The following is a 22,595-nucleotide window of genomic DNA, read 5'->3' on the forward strand; positions in this document are numbered from 1 at the left end:
TAGAAACCCATGCAGACACGTGGAGAACATGCAAACTCCACACAGCCAGTCACCCAAGACTGGAATCGAATCTGGGCCCCTGGTGCTGTGTGACAGCAGTGCTAACTACAGTTCTTTGTTTTATCTTTCTCTCTCTCTGCCTCTGCTGAGCATTTACAGCAATATCTGTTCCTATTTCAGATTTCCAGCATCCACAGTATTCTGCCTTTGCTACCCAGATTGCTATTAGTGGCTTTTGCCACTGGGGTCAGAGAGTTGGAGCCTGCAGGCTAATTGCGGATTATGGTTGTACAATGGTAATTATCGCTTTAACTTCCACCCTCTTCCCCCCCTCCCCCTCCCCCTCCCTTTTCTCAACTCCCTTCCTGCAAGGTGGATGTCCATCCGGGTCCCGGCTCCCCGGTGACGTCAGCGGGGCAGGCTGGCCCTTGTAAATAATGGCGAGTCTCTGAGAGCGGGGTGGCTGCGGAGAGCGGGGAGGTAAGTCGGCGCGACAATCCCCTTCCATCCTCCCTCATTCAGGCGTCGTTGACCGCGACAACCGGCGGATCAGAGGCCCCGCATCCTCCCCGACGATGGGGAGGGGATATTGGTGGAGATCGGCGTCGTTTTGCCCCTTAAATCGGCGGGGAAAGAAGTCCTTGTCCCCCCCCCCCTCTCTTTTCCCCCCTCCCCCATCCTTACATTATAAGCAATGGCTGCGGTTTGCAGTCACAAGGGGCTGGTTCCCAACAATCAAAAGAAGGTGCAAAGACTAACATTCTTCCTCTTTTTTTCTACAGAGTAAAATAAAAATGGAGCTGCGAGTTGGGAACAAATACAGGCTGGGCAGGAAGATTGGCAGTGGCTCCTTTGGTGACATTTATCTGGGTAAGTTACAGTGTTTTTATTTTCTTTTGAAAATATTACACTTTGTTTGTAATGTCATTTTTGGAGGGGGTGCCCCTTGTTTCAATTTAACAATAATCAGTGGGTGAAGCTAGTGTTTTTAATGTTTTAAAAGCAACTTGGGAGTTTTTTGGTGTTCTGTTTTGAGTGAAATTATTTTTGTGTTTTCCAATTTTAAAATAGGTCTGTGATTTTAAAATTGGGATTTGGAGTATTTTGTCTGTTATTATGACTTGTGCCTTCTGCTCGGCTTGTGCCCTCCTGTAAAGGGAGCAGCTGTTAAAGTTGCTGCTGGTGTCGATGGCTGTTGTCAAGACCTGTCTTTTTCGATAATTAAACAGAAATGGGACTTAATTTTCTGTCTGTCAGACTCTCTCCTCTCCTCTCAATTTGTCAAAAAGTCTGCCTGTGGCTTGTCAAAATTGGTTGGAAGTCAAGTGTTTTTGGACTAAGTACATGTGAAATAGTGGATGAGATGGCTGTAAGAGATTGACTTGCTCCTTCTTACCACTCCTCCTGGCCATTCCATCTTTGCAACTAAAAAGTTCAGAATCTCTAAGCCATCTGGCACTAATCTATCTTCTGTTGTGTCAGAGTGGTGTCTCCACAGAGACCTGGCCCTGTGTCAGGGCTAACCCTCCAAGCCATTTCAATCTAGGGTCTTTGGGTACTCTGGAGTTAGAGCAAAAAGCCAATTTGTCCTCGAGTGGAAGGACTATACATGAGGTTGAAAGTTTTGTGACTGAGAAGACCTGTTTTCCATTTTATTGTTGTTAGGAAGATTACCAAGCAGGATCCCCCATTTCCACTCCACCGCTTTGTAAAATGTCAAGTTGTGAAGCATCTTTAGCTATACTTGTGCAGCTCCCTTTGAGAGAAGGTGGCTTCAGAAATCTTTTCTCTGCAGTGCAAGCAAGGGTGTTTGATTTCTCGGGATGGGCTGAAGGAAGAGCGCCTGTGATTATTCCCATTGCTATGAAGTGGAGCCATTTTGACAAAGATATTCCAATAATTGACAATAGCAAAATGGTTTAACAAACAAGGGGATGTTTCCCTAGAGACTGCTCCTGGTGATTGAAACCAGTCTGGAGTTAAAAGTTGGAGGAAATGTTTTTGTTAGGAATACTTCCTAGCAAGAGCAAAGTAATTTCTCTTGCCTTTCCTTCCCAGTAATGGTGTCAAACTGCAGAGTTTGAGTTTGTCTGATTAACACGATGACTCGAGTAGAGTACGTGTACATCCTGTCGTTTCTCCTCTCCCTTGAGGTTTCTGTTTATGTATTCTGCTGTTGAAATACAAGTTGTTGGTCCTACTCCAGTCTGACATATTCCAATTGCTCTTAAGCTTATTTCTAATATGTAATATGCTGAAATTTGATTTTGACATGACATTTACCCCCATTTTTAAATGATGGTCGGAATTTACAAAGCAGAATGAGCTGGTGTTGCCTAATTTTCCAGCTCTATCTATTCTCACCAGTGGGCAAGGTTTGGGGCTTGTGTCAGAATATCGGGAGCTTGAGGTGTGTGCGCTTTTGTTTGCTTGCGGGTGGAAGTTAATCAAGACAACACGTTAACCTGACTAATTTAAAACCCGTCTTCAAGGTATGACAGTTTGCTTTCCCAAAAGGTTTGACATGTCTCTCCACCCCCTCCCCCCCACTGACAAAAGACTTCAAAATTATCTCTCGTGCTCACACCGTGTGGTGCTTGCTTCTGTTAAATATTCTGCTGGGAAGATGGGTCATTCAGATAGCACTGTTCTGCTCGCAGTTGCCCCAGAGTGGTTGTGTCCCATTTTTTTTTTGACAGCCTCATGAAACGGCATCAAAGTAAAAATTGAACACTTAAATATTGAAGTGTCAATACTTATGGACTGTGCTCTAGTAAACGAGTTGAGAAAAATTCAGACTGGCATCAACTGTAAGTGTAGTACTGAAACCTGTTTAATGTGATTGATGCCAGCATGTAGTTTAGAAAATGTTCCTAGATTACCAAAGGCAGATTTGCATTTATGTAGCATTTATTTGTTTTCCAAAACTACAAGGCTTTCCAAAGTGCTTTCTGATATGGTCAGTGTTTTTGGTGTGATTGCAGCAGTAATTTTACCAGCAAAGATCCTGCATACAACAATGCAATAAAGAAAAACATTAAACCTTTTTTTAAAAAATTTCATGATCTTGAATTGGAGAAAGATTATAGGTCCAGATAGTTGGTAGAGCACCAGGGGATTTTTGCCTTAACATCCATTTGACATAGTAAGTGGCATCTCAGTTTGTTTCATGCAAAAAGCAGCACCTTTTGACAGTGTAGCTCTGCATTGGTGCAAGTGCTGGAACCTCAGGCCGTGGAGTGTGTCCATTTGTTATGAAGCTTGAACCCACTTTCTGGCCTGGGAGAGAAATCTGCCCATGGTTGACAATGTGTCTGCTACTTCTACACTTCCAGGTTACTTGATGCTTTTTGATGCAGTGTGAATGTCCTATGACTGTCTGTCTGGTCTCCTCCACATGCCTGAGTTAGAACTAAAACCTCTATTTGTCTTTTGTTGCACTTGTCGTACACGTGCAAATGTTTCCCTCTGGGATTATAAAAATCCTAGCGATAAGTGAGTTTGTTGATTTTTGAGGTCGAACCTTGCTTTGGAACTGATTGTAATTAGGGTTGGGGTGATGGTTTGGGTGGGAGGGGGAGGGGGGCAGTGATCAAATGATCTGTTTCAGTAGTTGATATTGATGGAGGGACAAAAATTGAACAAAGCAAGGGTTTTACCAAAATCAGTGTCATCCAAAATGGTGGCTATTCGTACCAGATATTCCTAGCTGCTGTTTCAATTAGATAATTAATTCAAGCCTACTTGTTGGAAGGTCCTCCATTGCTAATTTTACTTTGGCACAGTCTGAAGCAAGGAAAATGTACAGGTGATTAGAACACTAAATCAAGACTGTATAATAGTGGCAGACAGAAAATTTTGAATAACTTGAGCTGCACCCTCTCTACAGAAATGAGTAGAGTTTGTACGTCATTGTAGTTGAGGACCCTGAGATTTTGATGCTGTTGCGAAAACATGGCCTTGAAATTTCACTGGGAGTATTGGTGAGTGTAATGTATTTTGGGTTTCTGTCTGTGCTGTTCTATTTGACAGCATTCTTCTGATTTGAAATAAATTGGTTAATGAGGTCACAAAGGAACTTTTATACTCAAATGAAATGACTATTTTTATATATAAGGTGCATGGATAGGTCACAAAGCTCTTAAGATGCGTAACAATAACACCTCCTTTAGCAATAACTGTTAATATATGGTGACCGAAAAAGACCTGATCACTGAGATGGTCTTTTTTTTAAAAAGAGCAATCCTGAGATGTTTAAGAAGGTAATGGGGCATCACCAGCTTAAGTCAAGGCTACCAATGATGGGATAAGAGGGTGAATTTTATGGGGGTTGGGTAAAACATCCAAGGACTGTATGAACTCAGGACTTTCAGGGCTGGAGACTGCTGCATTCCACCTGAAGCAGACTGTAGAAGAGCAGGAAACCACTCCAGGTCAGTGGTGGTAAGTTGTCCAGTCTTGATGCAAAAACTGCAAAGCAAAAAGTTTGCAGTGAGCTGAGATTTGTGAACCATGGAAGCTGATAGTTCAACTGGAAAAGCATTGCAATATCTGAATCCGGAATTGGAATTGGCCTGTACCATTCTACAGCAGCTGGACTGTGCGAGTGTGATTTTGAATGGATGGTCATTGATATTGTTTCCTCACAAATGTGCAGCCTCAGCTTGGTTGAGTGAATGCAGAGATTGCTAATCTTCTGGAGAGGAGTTTTTTTTTTGTTGCAGGGTCAAAGATCATGAAATCCCACTGTTAAGCTTGAGGAAATTGCAGCTCATCCGTATGTTGAACAGATGTTCTGGCTGTGGTCCAGACTGCAAAAGTGTGTAGTTCTGTAGGTGACAGCAGGAGCTGGCTGTTATGACCCATCCTTCAGTGAGGGCTAGGGTGAAATGCATTGTGGTTCCTGAAGTTATCCATTTTAGGGCCAAGAACCAAGATTGGGTGATTAGTATGATACGAATGGATTTCAAAAAGCAGGAGGTGGCTTATATTTCAGATGATTTGATGGGAAAGTGTTTTGACTTGGAGTTGGATTTGGTTGGTGGGACTCTGCATCCCAATGATCTGATTCATTTTATGACAGAAATGTAAAGACCATTTTAATGTCGCAATGAGTGGTGTGAAAGACTGGTTGATTTGCAAAGAATAGTTTGGGTCTTAAATGCTTTAAGATAATGTGTATAGTGGGTGTTTACTTTTGGCAGAAGATAGTGAGACAGAGTTTAATGTAATCCAGCCACATCTGGTGATGCATGTCTCAGTTGTGTGCCAGGTTATGAATTCTGTACCCTATGGACTTGAGGGATAGATAATTGGGGGCTGTTTGAGGGGGAGAGAATATTTTAGTTGTGCTGAGGAGAGCAATTGAAGTGAGAGATGACCAATATAATCATACAGCACAAAAACAGACCCTTTAGTCCAACTTGTCCATGCTGACCAATCTTCCTAAACTAAAATAAACTAGTGCTACTTGCCAGTGTTTGGCCCGTATCCCTCTAAGCCTTTCCTATTCATTGTTGCTGGTGACAAGAACATCAAAAGGTGGAAATAATTGAGCTGCAAAAGAGAATCATCGTGTCGAAGATAAGGCAGTTGAGAATTTAAAAGTACATGGCAAGCGTTTTGTTTTTGGAGCCTTTTCAGGCCTGATGTAGATATGATGCAAATGAAAAGGAAAATATGGAACTAACTTCCTGCACCCCTCACTGAGGTGCTGACAAGGTTCCGGAGTCGATAGAGGCTGGTGAATTCAGAAGAGAACAAGCTCTGAGCCATTGGGTAGGGTGGGGTGATGGCCACTTGCTTGATAGAGAATGGGGGCAGACCGAGTTTGAACAGGGTGAGGTGTTTGAAATAGAAAATGGCAATATGATGACAGCTGTGGGTTAGTTTGAACAAGGCAAGTAATGGGATGTATAGACAGGAATAGGTAGGCTTAACACTCTGGTCATGTGCTGTGTATTACTACTGTGCTAAATTTGTGCATGTTTTCATCTCCTTTAAAATTGCTTGGTGAGGTTAAGTGGCAAAACATTTTAACCTTGGTACTTTGTATTCCGAGTTACCTGATTAATTAAAGTATAGTACAAATATCCCATCCTCCATTGTGAAAACTGTGCCATCTTAAAAGAACTTGCAACAAATCTGCTTCCTCCAAATTAAGAACAGAAACAAAGTGCAGGAAATGATGTTGCTTGGCCTCAAAATTTTAGTTCTGATGCCGTCAACAGACTCAATATTAACTCTGTTTTCTTTACACAGACAATGCCAGACTGAGTTTTACCAGAAATTTCTGACTTTGCCCCACATAATGCTAAGAATAGTCATTGTAATGTATTTTGAGGTTCTGAGAATTCTGAATACAGGTTGAAAACTAGTGAATTGGATAAATACCTAAATAAGGAAAGCATGGAAAAATTGAGTTAGAGTTAATTTGAAAGAACCAGTAGAGTATTGATGGGTTGAATGGCTGTTTCTTGTGCTGTGAAATGTTTTGCAACAAAATGCAGATTGCAAATGGGGAGAACGACACTTGGGAGTGGATTTTGATTCACTTGAGTGAACCTGTCTTTTTTTTTCCCTTTTGGCACATTTCTACCTCTGACTTTTTTTTTAAAAATTCTCCAATTAGCCCCTCCACCAGCCCCCCCCCCCCCCCCCCAGCCTATGATTTCCATTTGTTTGCCAGCAGGGTTTCAGGGGCTTGTGGGAAAGGTAAGCTTTTCTGTTCTGTGGTTTTGAGGAATGTGCATTCTGTACCTTTTTTTTTCTCCCTAGCAAGGTTGGACTGGTCTGCCCAGTTTTGCTTTGCTTGTAAAGACTGGTGAAAGTTTGAGTTCTGTTGTTTTCACTGAAATCCATTAACTTGTGGTTTTAAGCCCTCATTTTGGGTTTCTAGGGGAAGGAATGTTCTTTTGACATTACCCATTTTCTTTCCATACTGAGCCTGCAGTGTGTTTTTTGAATGGGATGGCAGTGCAGGACACTGCATTTATACTATCTGATGACATCCTAAGCAATTCTCATGCAAGTTTCATAATATGGCTACTGTTATGGGCAATTGCAGAGACATGGTGTTTTTTTTAACAGATCAGAACTCTCAGACCAGTAACCTAGTTGTATTGGCTGACAGGTGATTGTGAGGCTCTGAAGAGCCTGTTCTTCCTGTTTTTGCTAAGCTTTTGATTACTTTACAGTTCCCTTTGCTTCATAAAGTTTGCTATGTGCCATCGCATGTAATTGCAAGTTCTTATTCAGGAAAACGATTTGACTTGAGTTTTCTCTGCCTAACCTCTGCATTCTTAAGAAAACCAGTAGATGGAGAGACCCTTTGGTAGTGAATGCACACCATCATGATGACAGTTGTTCAATGCCATGTCTATATTTTAGCTGTAAGATTTTGTAAAACAACAACTTTTAAAAGCAATATTGGCTCTGCGTAAATGATTTTGTTATTTACATGTTATCAATTTTCTTTTGACACTACTCAAGACAGTGTAGTACAGAGGAACCTCAATTATTCTGCAAGATCGGAAGGTCCCAATGCTCAGCTAACTGACATCCAGCATTCGATTATCTGGAATTTGATTAACCAGATGAAATACTCCCTGCCTGTATCCTTCGGGTAATCGAGATTCCTCTGCAGTTTGTTTCTGTAGTCATAGTTTTAATTGCGCTGACTAAATTTGTTAAATATTTGATCCCAGTTTGGCGTTTTCATGAATGAGTAAAATCCAAGATGGGAATAGAGAGCAAATCTGATTCGCGGCTAGCAATCGTGCATCAAAGCTGAAACTTGAATGCTAAACTGTTTGTGGAGAAGCAAGGAATTTCTAAACTGGTGTTTCTGATTATGGGCCTCAGATGCAAATGAATTATGGTGCTTTAATTGGAAGGTGTCAATGTGCTGAACCCAATGTTGCAGATCATGTGAAGTGCAAAATTACCATGGCCATGAATAAGACTTGGTAGGCTTATACCGTTCATTTATGGGTCCTTCATCTAAATACATTGCAACAGAATGTGAAGGCAGGAAAAGGAAGGACCAGAGCACAGCATTTGACCAACCAAATTCTTGCTGTGCGTTTGATTTTTAGGAATCAAAAAGTTTCAGAATTCAAAATCGTGTTCCCTTGCCTGCCATGCAAAAAGTGCAAAACTTCCTTTTTTTTTAAAAGTGGATGGTGTTGTCAATGATGATAGGAGGTGAATCCCAGATGGGGATACAGTTTGGCTAATCTAGCCTCTTAAATCAAGATGTTCAGGCAACCCCCTGATGCTGGTCAACCAATCACCACACCGTGCCATCGCTTGGCATGGATCTCCAGGAATCTGTGGTTTGGCTCAACAATGTCCCAGAAGTTTGTTGTGTTGACCATCCTATGCCTGGTTCAGAAGTTGAATTGAAACCCAGCAAGTATTTTTAAATGTGCATTCATTTGAATGGAACTGAGCAGTTTTGACTGTCATAATGCACTGAGGAGGAGGTATTGTTTGGCATATTGGCTGCTTGCTTAAATGGAAAGCTAAATTGGAAACGCATATCTTTAGAGTTTGGGCATGTGAAACGAGATTGCGCCCTTTTTTTCCTGAAATTGCTGGAAGGAGAAACTGGCATCAACTGAACGAGACAGCAAGTCAGATCACAGGAAGACCTGAGGCTTGAAACTACGCTACTGAGATAGTGATTGGAAAGGATGAGAGGCTGAATGAGGGGCAGTTCTGCATTATGAACATACAAAGCTTACAGTCCCAAGTGATCAGGTAAACTTGGAACTGGTTTTTACATGCAAAATGCAGCGAAGCTCTTAAAATCAATTGTGTGTCAATGCTTCTTTGATTTAAAGCCTGAGTCTCTTCAATTTTTATTTCAAAACTTTGGTTACAATGATGTAATTCAGCATAGTTGCGATAAGTCACAGAAATCATAAGTTGTCATCTTTCTGTTAAAATTGATAATACTCAAGATGCAACCATATCTTTACATTATGTTGAAAACAATTCACCTGAACAGCAGTGTGTTTTATCTTTTATGTAAGTTGGTTTAGAGCATCCTAAAGGCAAATCACTTTCTCAAAGAGATTACTTGGATTATTCAGCATCAACACTGTCTGAGGAGGCAATGTTGATAGCAACCTGAATGTGTACAGCTGCTTTGTGTCATAAATATCCTGGTGTGCTTCAGATTTCTTACTGAGAAGACTTTGGCCAAAGGTGGAAATTCCATTTTAGTTTAAGCTACAGATTTCAACTGCAACAGGATGGCGTCCAACTGTTTGTCACAGCTCTTTTACATTGTAATGCTTCACACAGCTGGAATTGATGTTGGTAGTGGCATGAGGTGGTCTAGATTTACTATGGAGCCAATCAAGAGACTCAACTGGGTTTAGTTTTGTTTTTTAAAGAACGTTCAAAATGCTAATATTTATTGAGAGAGAAAATCCCTCTTTTTAGCAAAGCAAGTTGCTGAATCTGTACTCTTAGGGGAAAATAATCTGAGCAGTTCAGTCGAAGGAATGAAATTGCCTGCAGTCAAATGGCATCATTTTGAATTGAATTCTCCAACCTAAACATTGACATTGTCCACCCTCAGCTCTTCCACATCATAGACCTGAGAAGACAAATTTAAAGATCTCTCATCCTGGTATTGTGATTTTTTTTTTAACATTTTCTGGTCAATATAGTCTAATCTCAAAGCGTGATTGAGTTACTTTGGCTAGCTGTATAGGCTACATGCACCTGACCGAGTCAGTGACATGAGGGTGAGAGTGATTCCACAGCAGTACCTCTAATGTTCTCTGGGTTCGATGGAACCCAGAGCTAACACCAGTGTCCTCCTCTTTTAAAATCCGATCCACAAACCTCCTGGGAGGGAAAATCTCTTGCAAAATCAACTGTTAAACTGGAGACACTTTTTTTTTAAATTGACTCTGTCTAGTGGTTAGTATTCCAGAGAAGGACAAAGAAAATGCAGAGGATGTTTTGAAGCTTCACCTGAAAGGTGATAGCATTGACACAAATGACTGACTGGGAGGAGCTTGCTACCAGCTGTTCCAAAAGGCAACAACTACATAATGCTTCAAGTTCAAATCCTTTCACATGGTGGGATCAAGCAAAGAAGGAAATCCTGCATTCTGGATCCTACTACTTGTGGAACATCTTGCCTCGAGCCCAAAGATCGGAGGGTCAAAGTTGACCTGTTTGGGCCCCTTGAAGATCTATTGCAGAATGTGCCCTTGAGGAAATGTTGACCCCTACATGAGAGATGGCCACCGATCACTGTTTACAGCACACCAATATAGGGTAAAAACAATGACTGCAGATGCTGGAAACCAGATTCTGGATTAGTGGTGCTGGAAGAGCACAGCAGTTCAGTCAGCATCCAAGGAGCAGCGAAACGGGCAAAAGCCCTTCATCAGGAATAAAAGCAGAGAGCCTGAAGCGTGGAGAGATAAGCTGGAGGGGGGTGGGGGTGGGGAGAAAGTAGCATAGAGTACAATGGGTGAGTGGGGGAGGGGATGAAGGTGATAGGTCAAGGAGGAGAGGGTGGAGTGGATAGGTGGAAAAGAAGATAGGCAGGTAGGACAAGTCATGGGGACAGTGCTGAGCTGGAAAATACTCCAGATGCCATTAGCCATGCAGCTGATGCAGCTGCCACCCACACACACCTGATTGATGTCACTTCCGCCCCATCATGGCCACTCCCACAACCACTTCCACCCCTCTCAATTCCTCATGCATCACACATGACATCACTTCCGCCCCTCACATCATCGCTGATGCCACATGTTCAGTAACTTCCGCCACCCCTACTGCCGTGGTCACCAGCGCCATTCACCTGCATTCTGCTGAAAAGCTCTACCTCTTCCTACTGCCCCCTCGACCATGACCCCACCCCCCCATCACCAAATCATCATCTCCCAGACCATACAGAACCTCATCACCTCAGGAGATCTCCCACCCACAGCTTCCAACCTCCATAGTCCGGGAACCCCACACTGCCCGGTTCTACCTCCTTCCCAAGATCCACAAGCCTGACCACCCTGGCCGACCCATTGTCTCAGCGTGCTCCTGCCCCTCTGAACTCAACTCATCTCTACCTACCTTAACACTGTCCTATTTCTCTTCTTCCCCTCCCTCCCTCCCCCCGCCTCAGTCCAGGAACTCCCCACATACGACACCACCCACACCCTCCACCTCTTCCTGACTTCCGATTCCCCGGCCCCCAACGCCTCATCTTCACCATGGCTATCCAATCCCTCTACACCTCCATCCGCCATGACCAGGGCCTCCAAGCCCTCCGTTTTTTCCTCTCCAGACGTCCCCAACAATACCCTCCCACTGACACTCTCATTCGTTTGGCCGAACTGGTCCTCACCCTTAACAATTTCTCCTTTGAATCCTCCCACTTCCTCCAAACCAAAGGCATAGCCATGGGCACACTTATGGGCCCCAGCTATGCCTGTCTCTTTGTTGGCTACGTAGAGCAGTTGATCTTCCGTAATTACACCGGCACCACTCCACACCTCTTCCTCCGCTACATTGATGACTGCATTGGCACCACCTCGTGCTCCCGCGAGGAGGTTGAGCAATTCATCAACTTCACCAACACATTCCTGACCTTAAATTTACCTGGACCATCTCTGACACCTCCCTCCCCTTCCTGGCCCTCTCCATCTCCATTAATGACGACCGACTTGACACTGACATTTTTTACAAACCCACCGACTCCCACAGCTACCTGGATTACACCTCTTCCCACCCTATCTCTTGCAAAAATGCTATTCCGTATTCCCAATTCCTCTGCCTCTGCCGTATCTGCTCCCAGGAGGACCAGTTCCACCACAGAACACACCAGATGGCCTCCTTCTTTAGAGACCGCAATTTCCCTTCCCATGTGGTTAAAGATGTCCTCCGACGCATCTCGTCCACATCCCGCACCTCTGCCCTCAGACCCCATCCCTCCAACCGTAACAAGGACAGAACACCCCTGGTGCTCACCTTCCAACCTTTGCATAAACCAAATCATCTGCCGACATTTCCGTCACCTCCAAACAGACCCCACCACCAGGGATATATTTCCCTCCCCACCCCTTTCCGCCTTCCACAAAGACCGTTCCCTCCGTGACTACCTGGTCAGGTCCACGCCCCCCCCTACAACCCACCCTCCCATCCTGGCACCTTCCCCTGCCAATGCAGAAACTGTAAAACCTGCACCCACTCCTCCTCCCTCACCTCTATCCAAGGCCCTAAAGGAGCCTTCCACATCCATCAAAGTTTTACTTGCACATCCACTAATATCATTTATTGTATCCGTTGTTCCCGATGCGGTCCCCTCTACATTGGGGAGACTGGGCACCTCCTAGCAGAGCGCTTTAGGGAACATCTCCGGGACACTTGCACCAATCAACCACACTGCCCCGTGGCCCAACATTTCAACTCTTCCCCCCCCCCCCACTCTGCTGAGGACATGGAGGCCCTGGGCCTCCTTCACTGCCGCTCCCTCACCACCAGACGCCTGGAGGAAGAACGCCTCATCTTCCGTCTTGGAACACTTCAACCCCAGGGCATCAATGTGGACTTCAATAGTTTCCTCATTTCCCCTTCTCCCCACCTCGTCCCAGTTCCAAACTTCCAGCTCAGCACTGTCTCCTTGACTTATCCTACCTGCCTATCTCCTTTTCCACCTATCCACTCCACCATCTCCTCCCTGACCTATCAACTTCATACCCTCCCCCACTCACCCATTGTACTCTATGCTGCTTTCTCCCCACCCCCACCCTCCTCTAGCTTATCTCTCCATGCTTCAGGCTCTCTGCCTTTATTCCTGATGAAGGGCTTTTGCCCGAAACGTCGATTTTGCTGCTCCTTGGATGCTGCCTGAACTGCTGTGCTCTTCCAGCACCCCAATCCAGTACACCAATATAGTTCAGTGGGCACAGCTGAGCTTGTATTTTTGCTTGCCGCTCTATTCCTAACTATGTACTGCCTTCTTTCTTGTTTATTCAGCTTCCCCTTTTTAAATTAGAATACATATTGAATAATATCCTTAAATGCATTCCTATTGCTCATTTCAACTACTTTATAGAAGGAAGTTTTGCGTTCTCCACACTTTTTTTTTGAAGTTTCTCCATCTCATCCACTGAGCTTCAAAATTAAAACTTATCAATGATTCCTCCTACCAATTCACTTAAGATATGGAACATGATATACTGTTTTGAACTGCGAAAGGATCCTGAAATCAATCTAATCATTACTTAGGTGGGCAAAATATGATGGAACTATTTAGAATCTGTGCAAAGCCTACCTGTTTTGAAACCATGATGATAAACTTGGATCTGGTGTTGACTCTTGCTTTGAAAGTGGACCATCCTCTGGGCATTTATATAAGAAAATGTAATCTAATTTCTCAAATTGCAGTTGGTCACACCAGCAAACATTCCTAGTCATGTTTTTGGCTCCCTTTTGGCTTGAAGGCCAGCTGACACCCCATCTTGAGGGTAACTAGGGATGGATGAGCAGTCACTGCTAACATCCCATAAATCAACTTTTAAAAATCCTTCCTTCTAATAATGAGTTTCAAACCAAAATTGATACATCTGCTTGGCATTTTTCCCACTCATTGTTTTGGAGGATTGAATGATGTTCTGTGGGAGGAGAATGTCAAAGTATACAATAAAAATGAATGCGTTGTTTGCCATAATTGTAGAGAAGAGTGGGATGCTATTTTACTTTTTTAGTATTTTTAATTTTTATTTTTGAGAGAATAGAATGAATTAATATTCAATAATTCAGAAGGCCAAGTCACTTTCTGTAGCATATGTCTTAGTTTGCATGTGGAAGCTTTTGATCCCTTTCAATAGCTGTTGTCTCAATAGAATGCAGTGTAGTATCCTTCTCTCTGTGTATCTTTTGTGGTAAGGTGTGAGGTGGTAAAAGCTTCCTAAGGGAGATTCCTTGCTCTTCAAACGACATGTGACCTTTTATGTCTTCCTGAGCCTGCTGACATGCTCTGGACTTCAATTTTTAAGGCTGAGATGCTCAATAGGAGCCCTGTGCGTTCTCTCCTGATGCAGTATTTTAGAGCCTATGTGAAAATGGCCTTGATCCATTCTAAAGATTCAGCTGCGGTACTGTTAACTAGGCATGTTGGAGCTTGTCCTACAAGTTTCTGTTCAACAACAGGAATTTGGGGGGGGGAAAAAGCAATTTGGAAACTAAACTTTGCCATCAGTCTCTAATTTCCATCTGCAATTAGTCAGGATTTTAAATGTTATTAACTGAGGGTGCAGGTCTTTTGTTTGTTACTGAGCAACCCTGTATTCGATGTTACACAGCACTTCCTTGTATGTTTTTTTTAAATGGGGGGGGAGGCTAATGAATGGTTTATATGTTACATTACTGTACACAATTTTCTGATTTAAAAGCAGTATATTATCAGTGGCTATTGACCTCTGCTGAAGCTGCTCTCAAATGTACGAATAACCTGGGCAACTGGTGAAAAAGCTTTCTGCGTTTTGCATCCTCCATCCCCCATCTTTCCCCTACATTTTGCCAAGTTTAGATCCTTTAAACTGCAGCTTTTCATTCTTATGGTTTTCTTATTTGTAATACACAATCTGTAAGAGTTTCCAACAGTGAATGTTTTTGAAGTGCAATGACGCTTCACGTATTTGACGTACTGTTGTGCATCACTGCATTGTTCCATCAAATTGGCTTTTCCGAGATTACATGTTGCCAGCTTCCAAGTGAAATGCAATGGTCATCAATTAGTGGCTAGAGGAGTAAGGAGGAGAGCATAGTCTAGTGATTTCCCCCACCACTTCCCACTGCAACATGGTCATGCTCAATTTGAATGGTTTCATTAAAACATAATCCTTATTCCAGTGATGGAAGCGGACTTTTTTGGAGTTGTTAAAATGCTTTAAAAGTAAAAATTATAAGCACAAATTGTTCAGTTTTGAATATTGTTGTGTTTGCAGTTTGGAGTTCATGGGTGCATTAATGCAGTTTTTGGCGATAATGTACTGAAAGTAGACCTAAGGTTATATTTTTTTTCTTTTTTTTTCCTTTATGTGACTATAAAGCTAGACTTTCATTTCCCATATCCTATTTCTTTGCACGGAATTTTCAAACATCTGCCACTGTATTTTGTGATCCCGGTGGGGTTTGAGATTCTCCCGTTGGGCCTCATTTGTATATGTCTATCAAATCCTTCTATTCTCCACCCCTAACCCCACCCTTAAACATGATCCCAATTAGAACTAAAATCTTCTTTTAATGAAATGCTACTGTTTGTTTTTCTTCCCCATATCTTTGATTTTCCATGCGCGAGTAAAATCAGCCTTCCAAGCCTCCTTTTGGATCATAGTCTGCAAGCATGTTTGCAAAGGCTCAGTCATTGCTTTGAGTTCTTCCTCAGTGACTGCCATAAATGTCTCAAATGTGCATTTTATGCTTTGCTTTGCTTGTTTAATAAACGTAGCACACGTTTCGTAGCATTTTGAAGGTGAAAAGCACACAGGGAAAATGGTTGTTCAAGGTGTCAACAGATTTATTGTTTGACTTTGTCAGAGGTGGATGGATAGATGTACAGCACGGCAACAGACCCTTCGGTCCAACTTGTCCATGATGTCCCAACCTAATCTAGTCCCACTTGCCAACATGATTTTGAGATTTGTTTTGTTCTCTGCTGGATCGGTTTTCACTTAATAGAGGCTTTCATCCGTCTTGAAACCAATATTTGAGCTTTGCTCAGTGTGCCGTAAAGGCCAAAGTGATTGATCTTTCTTTAGTTGGATAGTGTTGTCAGAAGGATATGCTGTTGCCAGGCCAAAACTGAGAATTGGCGGGTGTTTCCACTTGGTCCAATTCATAGATGTGCAGTTGTTGGGCAAAGATAGATAAAATTTATGTCATCTGTTAAAGATTTGAGTTTATCCAATCCCCATGTGAAATGTTAGTTGTTCTGGTAACTGCTGTTGAGTCATCGCCACAACCGCAGGTGACCGAGTAATATTGAGATTTTTATCGTGTGGGAACTTGAACAAATTATGAAAGAGAATTTGACTATGTTGTACAAGTTGGCTACTGTTATCTCTGATGCAAGTCATCTGTTTATGGTAACTGATGCAGTCCTATACAGAATCCTGGAAACATTTGTCTTTCGTTTGGAGGATCCTGGAATTCTGTCCATATTTTTCCAATAACTGCAAGCAATGAGCTTCGTAATGCCTTTAAGGGCATAAGAATTAGGCCATGTATACTTGAGTATGCTACATCATTCTAAGCCAATCAACCGTAACCACTCTTTTTTTTTTATTCTTCTTGTCTCGTCCTTCTACCCCTCGATTTTTTTTCCCTGTTTAAAAAGTTCTCCACATTTGCATGCACTACGTTTTGAGCTGTGAATCCCAAATAAATGAGAGAAGTAGCAGGCATTTATGGTGAAGAAGAACTCTTACAGGGATTAAAAACTGAAACTTTAACAAATGTTCGTTTTTTTTTTAAGTATTTTAACTTTCCTTTGAAATGGTAAAATTCATGAAGCTGCTTTTTGGGAAGTGTAATCTAATCAAACAGAATTTTAGAACATAGAATAGTGCAGCACAATACAGGCCCTTCAGCAGACGATGTGCCGAGCACTTAGATCAACTTAACCAACACACCCATGAATTTACTGTCATCCATGTGTATAATCCAGTAGTCGCTTAAATGTCCCTAATGTCTCTGACTCTGCAACTGCCATTGGCAGTACATTCCACGCACCCACTACACCATGTAAAGAACCTACCTCTGACATCTCCCATATACCTTCCTCCAATCACCTTGTAAAATTATGACCCCCACTGTGACAGCAATCTTTGCTCTGGGGAAGCATCTCTATTTACTCTAAGCCTCCTATCACCTTGTATACCTCTGTCAAGTCGCTTCCCTTTCTTCATTCTATCCAGCATGAAAAGCCCTAGCTCACTCAACCTCCCTTCATAAGACAAACCCTCCAAATCCAGGCAGATTCCTGATTAAATCTCCTCTGCACCCTCTCTTCAACCATCTACATCCTTCCTATGAGGTGACCAGAATGTGGTCGAACCAGGGCTTTATAGAACTGCAGCAAAACCTCGTGGCTCTTAAACCCAATCCCCCGTTAGTGAAAGCCAAAACACTGTACACCTTCTTAGCAACCCTATATATTTGGGTGGCAACTTTTGTGGAATCTATGCACATGGACCCCAAGATCCTGCTGTTCCTCTACACTGCTAAAAGTCCTGTCTCTACCTCTGTATTCAGCATTCCAGTTCAATCTACCAAAATGAATCACTTTGCATTTATCCAGGTTGAACTCCATCTGCCACTTCTCGGCCCAGTTCTGCATCCTGTCAATGTCTTTTTGTAGCCTGCAACAGCCCTTGACACTATATACAACACCACTGACTGTTGTGTCCTCAGCAAACTTACTAACTCACCCTTCCACTTCACCCAAGTCATTTTTATAAACTAAAAAGAGCAGCGGCCCAAGAACAGATCCCTTTGGGACACCATTGGTCACCAACCTCAAGGTGGAATACTTTCCATTCACTGCCACATGCTGTATTTCAGCCAGCCAATTCTGTATTCTGACAGCCAGGTTTTCCTGTGTCTCATACCTCCTAACTTTCTGAGCCTACTGTGAGGACCTTTTTTATCAAATGCCTTACTGAAATGCATATCCACCACATTCAATTTGTCTCGTCACATCCTCCAAAGAATTCCATAAAGCTTGAGGCCTGACCTGTCCCTCTCAAAGGCATGCTGACTTGATTTTTAATCACTGTTTTTCCAAATAGTCATGAATCCTATCTCTCAGAATTCTTTGCAGTTCCTTGCTTACCACAGACTTAAGACTGGCTGGTCTGTATTTCCCAGGGATTTCCCTCATTCCTCTCTTAAACAACATTTGCCTCCCTCCAATCAGCTGGTACTACTCCTATGGAGAGTGAGGATGCAAAGGTCGTCGCCAGAGGTGCAGCAGTTTCATTCTTCGCTTCCTGTAGGGAGCTGTTTATTGTTGGAAAGGATGACCAAAGTTGGGATTAAAAGGGGTGGGTTTTAAGGAGCATGTTGAAGAAAGTGAGGTGTTCAGGTTTGCAGAAATTGTCGGAACTTATTTAAATTCCTAGCTGTCTGGCTTTGAGACTCGAAATAGCAAAATATTACATAAGTAAAAATGTGACGTACGCAATTGCCACTGGCCACCTGTCACAGGCTCATGCTTCCTGCTTTAGCTCCTTCAAGTACTACTGATTTTAAATTGCATTTTAAGTGTCAGCGAATCACGCTGCTAGTCTGAATTGCTATTTATATTGTCACGGAGATTTTAAAAAATGACTAGCTCTGTGACGGTTTTAATACAATACATGTATTTTTGGAGCACTTACTGAAGTTTGTGCTGGGCTCTAAATGGGGAAACCAGTCAACCCCTAGTCACATGCTTAAATTATATAAATATTGCTGCTGAATACCGAACTAAACTGTGATCTTGAATAAGTGATATTTCAGTGATTAGGAAGGTAGCTATGAGGAACAAAATTCCTCACTCAAGTGAAGGGCACCATACATATTTCATATTTGAATCTCTCTTTATTCATTCACTGCATTGTCAACACCATATCTGCAGTTAGTGCAGGTCATTTTGATGGCTTTTCTGTCTCTGCAAGGCCCTGTCAACATTTACACTCTTCACAACTTGTGTGTTTTAAGTTCAAGTTCCTTCTAGGATATGACTCCTTTTGCTAATGCTCTATAGTACCCCATCCGTTACTTACCATCTAACAGTCGCTGCCTTTCAGTTAAACTAAGCCTCTATTTGCTTGATTGGATTGATGTAAGAGATAATAGGTGCTATTCAGATAAGAGTTGAGTTGACTTGTTTGTGTAGCTTCATGGGTCTACAAAACAAGTGACAGTACTTCAAAAATTTGACATCTTGATGATAGGCATTACAAAAATGGAAAATCACTATCTTATTTAGAAAGAGAAACCAGAATCACATTTCTCCCTGTTTTTAAAATTTCCTCCCCTGTGTGATTGTTTAAAAGTAATGTTGCGAGATTGGGGTCCAATGTAGGTGAATGATCATTCTTGGTGCTTGATGACTCCTAATGAATAGTCTGCCTGGTGAAACCTGGAAGAATTTTCAAATATTCCACTTCAATGTTTTCAGAAAACTGATGGCTGCATAAAAAGGAACCCTATCATAAAACAGCCAGAGCACATCCTGGTATCTAAGTGAGGCTGGTGACAGTGGTAATGCTTGGTACACTGGAGAATGCACAAGTCATAAACCATCATTTTATGATGCCACATTTACTTTTGGTTCATTTATGACAAATCTGCAGCTACCTTTTTGTTTTCCGTTTTGCAGTAATGCCAAATTTGGCATGTATGCCTGTGCGCACACGCAGTCCTTGGCAAGAATTTTACTACAAAATCTGTTTGTAGTACTCTTGAATTAGAAATAAAGGTAATTGTCTTGCTTGCAGAGACTTGCCAAATCTGCATCTTGTTGTGGTGATAACACACATCCTCTACTTAATACCAGTCTGAGTAAATGAGAAATCCTATTGTTCCTGACAGGACACCACAGCAACGAGATACCAATTGCTGCTATCCGTGTTGTTACCACACAGTTTCCTGTGGTTTCCATGCTAAGACCAGGATTTGGAACTGCCTTGACAGTGGTTCTTAAAACTCTTGCAGGCGATAACGATTGGATAAAGTGCTTACCCCTATTATTGACATGCTGGACTGGATTTCTAACATTTTGTTAGATTATATTTTTGTCCAAAAACACTTCCCTCTTTGGACAGAGGATCTGTTCTGCATGTTAGAATGTTTGGTCAGTAAGATAACTTGGAAGGCAACCTCCAGAAACTATTTTCAGGTTTGAAGATTTCCTTGTGTTCATAATGGCTTTTTTTTTCATTGTGGCAGAAGTGGAACAAGTGGTTGCTTTTGGAGTCATATTAAGTGGGGAGGGGGGGGACCAGAGAGAGAGAGAGCATGAAAATCATTCAAGATTTGGTTTTGATAAGGTTCCAGAGTTAAGTGAAACTCCCTGGGTCACTAGCATCCATTCCGTGGGTCATGTGGCCTCTTGTGCCATAACGCCTGCAGGTCAGCTAGGCAATTGGCATTTCAGCTGAGCATTCCTCCTGGTAACCATGTATGTGCACTTAAGTCCCCTGTATAAGCACAAAGTGATTCTTGTCGTCTCTTTCCTCTTCCACCTGCGAGACCATGGGTCAAAACGTAACATCACCAACCTGACTAATACAGCACAGACCGTAGATGAAACCTGGGGGCAAACTTAAATCCATGTGTTGCTCGTGTTAGCAAGCCTGATGGTCTTATTATAAACACTTTTTTTTTAATTACTTTAAATTTCTGTCGCATTGCGCGAGTGCTGCCTGACATTTCTGACCATAGCTTATTTGTGAGAAATGCTTAAACAGGTAAAGGACCTAAAGCCAGAAGCAATACCTTTTTCCTTTCACAGTTCTCACTGGTGAATGAAGTATTTCTCATTCTCTTTCAGGTGCAAACATTGCTACTGGGGAAGAGGTTGCAATAAAGCTGGAATGTGTCAAAACAAAACATCCCCAACTCCACATTGAGAGCAAGTTTTACAAAATGATGCAAGGAGGTGGTGAGTGCTCAGACCGTTTTGGATAAAGATTTGGGGTGTGTTTGTTTATCAAAGGAGGCAAGGACTTCTGAGGACTATCCCCTTTGCTGTTGCCACTCCTGGAATCCAACTCCTGGGATCTCAGGACCCCTCCTGTTGGGATATTTTTTCTGTCTACATGGTATTGCAGACTAGTATTAATTTCTGTGCTAAAAGCTCCGTGTTGATGTGATTTCCATTTATAGTTAGTTTCATGAGCATTCTATGAAACTACAGAGGAGCCTCGATTATCCGAATGAGATGGGCGGGCACTATTTCGTTTGGATAATTGATTTATTTAGTTAATTGATGTATCCTCTGGGGCTCTGAGTGTTCTGTGAGGTCAGCTCTCCATTCAGGAGACTAGGCAGCAGCACACTGAGCAAACGTCGGCTCTCGCTCTCACCACCACCCCCCACCACCCACCTCCAACCCTGTCCAACAACCTGCTGAGCAGCAGGACTAGACCACCGGTAAGACTGTGGGGTAAGTCTCCAAATAACACACACTCACGCGCGCATGCAACGTTTCGACAGGTTGCACCTTTGCCCTCTACAGGACAGTGCTGGAGAGATTCTGGGGAAGGGAGGTTCAGGGTACACCCTCTCTGTAGAACTCTGGGAGGAGGGACAGAAGGCAGGAGGTCAGTCATTTAGAGATGGTGCCTGGATGTCAGTGAGCAGAGTTTGTCCTGATGAGTGCAAATCCAAAATGTGTGTCTCTGTGTGTGACACTTAGCAGAGTCTCCAGAAAAACATTACTATGAATGTGCCTATATGAGAGAAACTTGTGGTGTAGGGTTGGATTGAGCACTCTCTCCATTCTGGATTCATTTAAAATGTCATAAGGTGTGAAGACAGAATTTCCATTGTGCTAAGTATGGGTTACAGCAGATGATATAAATATTTAATTTAGTTAATGGGATGTGGGTGTTGTTGTCTAGACCTGGATAAGTTAATAGTGAGCTGCTTCCCTGATCTACTGCCATCCATATGATGCATTCATACAGTCGCTGTCCTGTTGGGAAGAAAGTGCTAGATGCAAAAGCAAGGAAGGCTGTGGTGAGTGAAGTACTTGTGTTCATCCTTGTGAAAGCTCTGGCCCTCAAAGAAACTGTCCCACTGACACTGGGCAAATTGAATACATTGAGATTATGTTGAACTGTATGGCTCAGTGCATTACTTGCATGTACAGCATACCAGCTTCTACTTTGTGAAATGAAGGTGATTTTCAGCCCAAAGTTTTTCACCCTAATAACAGCAAATATAGTCAGCATACCAAGCATGTTGCCCGAAATCCAATTTTAGCATTTGAGGCTTTTCATAAATGTTTCAGTCTTTACCATTTTTGGCTTGTTTTTGTTTACTTGGACTTTACAGTTTTGCTTAAGTTTTTTTTTTAATCTCTTGCAATTTTTTTTGTAATTCTGTATATAATATGCTATATTAGCATTATTTGCATTTTTGATTCTTTATGTATTTGTTTCCCCCCCCCACCCCCATCTCTTTGTTACTCGTTTTTCCCAGTGTGAAAAGAGATTTCTCAAATCGAAAATAGTTTTGTACTTCAAATACTGAGTCTTTCCCCTTTTTTGAAATGGAGTATTGGAGCACAATGGTTGTGTCCCTGGATTAGGCACCATACAGTGACAAATAGCATACATTTGTGGGTGCTGTGTTATAGGAATGATGTGAATGCATTGGCAAGAGTTCAGTGATTTACTGAAACGATTCCAGGAATGAGTAACTCCAGTTAGAAGAAGAGATTGAAGAGTAGAAAGCTGAGATGAGATTTTGAAAATCTCTTTTGAAAATCATGAGTGGGTTAGGCAGGGAGAAGCAGTTCTGCTCCACTCCTAAAAGAGAAAAGAATGAAGGGGTATAGATTTAAA

The 22,595-nt window shown here is 42.4% G+C and overlaps 1 protein-coding gene across 1 annotated transcript in view; it reads left to right on the forward strand.

Annotated features, from left to right (window-relative positions):
* Positions 1-372: 372 nt before the first annotated feature.
* LOC140489280 (casein kinase I) overlaps positions 373-22,595 on the forward strand; it is a 50,856-nt gene continuing 28,633 nt past the window's right edge. The window contains exons 1-3 of the mRNA XM_072588657.1: positions 373-480; positions 783-870; positions 20,576-20,686. Of these exons, the coding sequence (XP_072444758.1) occupies positions 795-870; positions 20,576-20,686 (187 nt within the window). The 5' untranslated portion in view covers positions 373-480; positions 783-794. The remainder of the gene's footprint in view (positions 481-782; positions 871-20,575; positions 20,687-22,595) is intronic.

This window comes from Chiloscyllium punctatum, chromosome 18, assembly GCF_047496795.1.
Source record: "Chiloscyllium punctatum isolate Juve2018m chromosome 18, sChiPun1.3, whole genome shotgun sequence".
In the NCBI taxonomy this organism is placed as follows: Eukaryota; Metazoa; Chordata; class Chondrichthyes; order Orectolobiformes; family Hemiscylliidae; genus Chiloscyllium; species Chiloscyllium punctatum.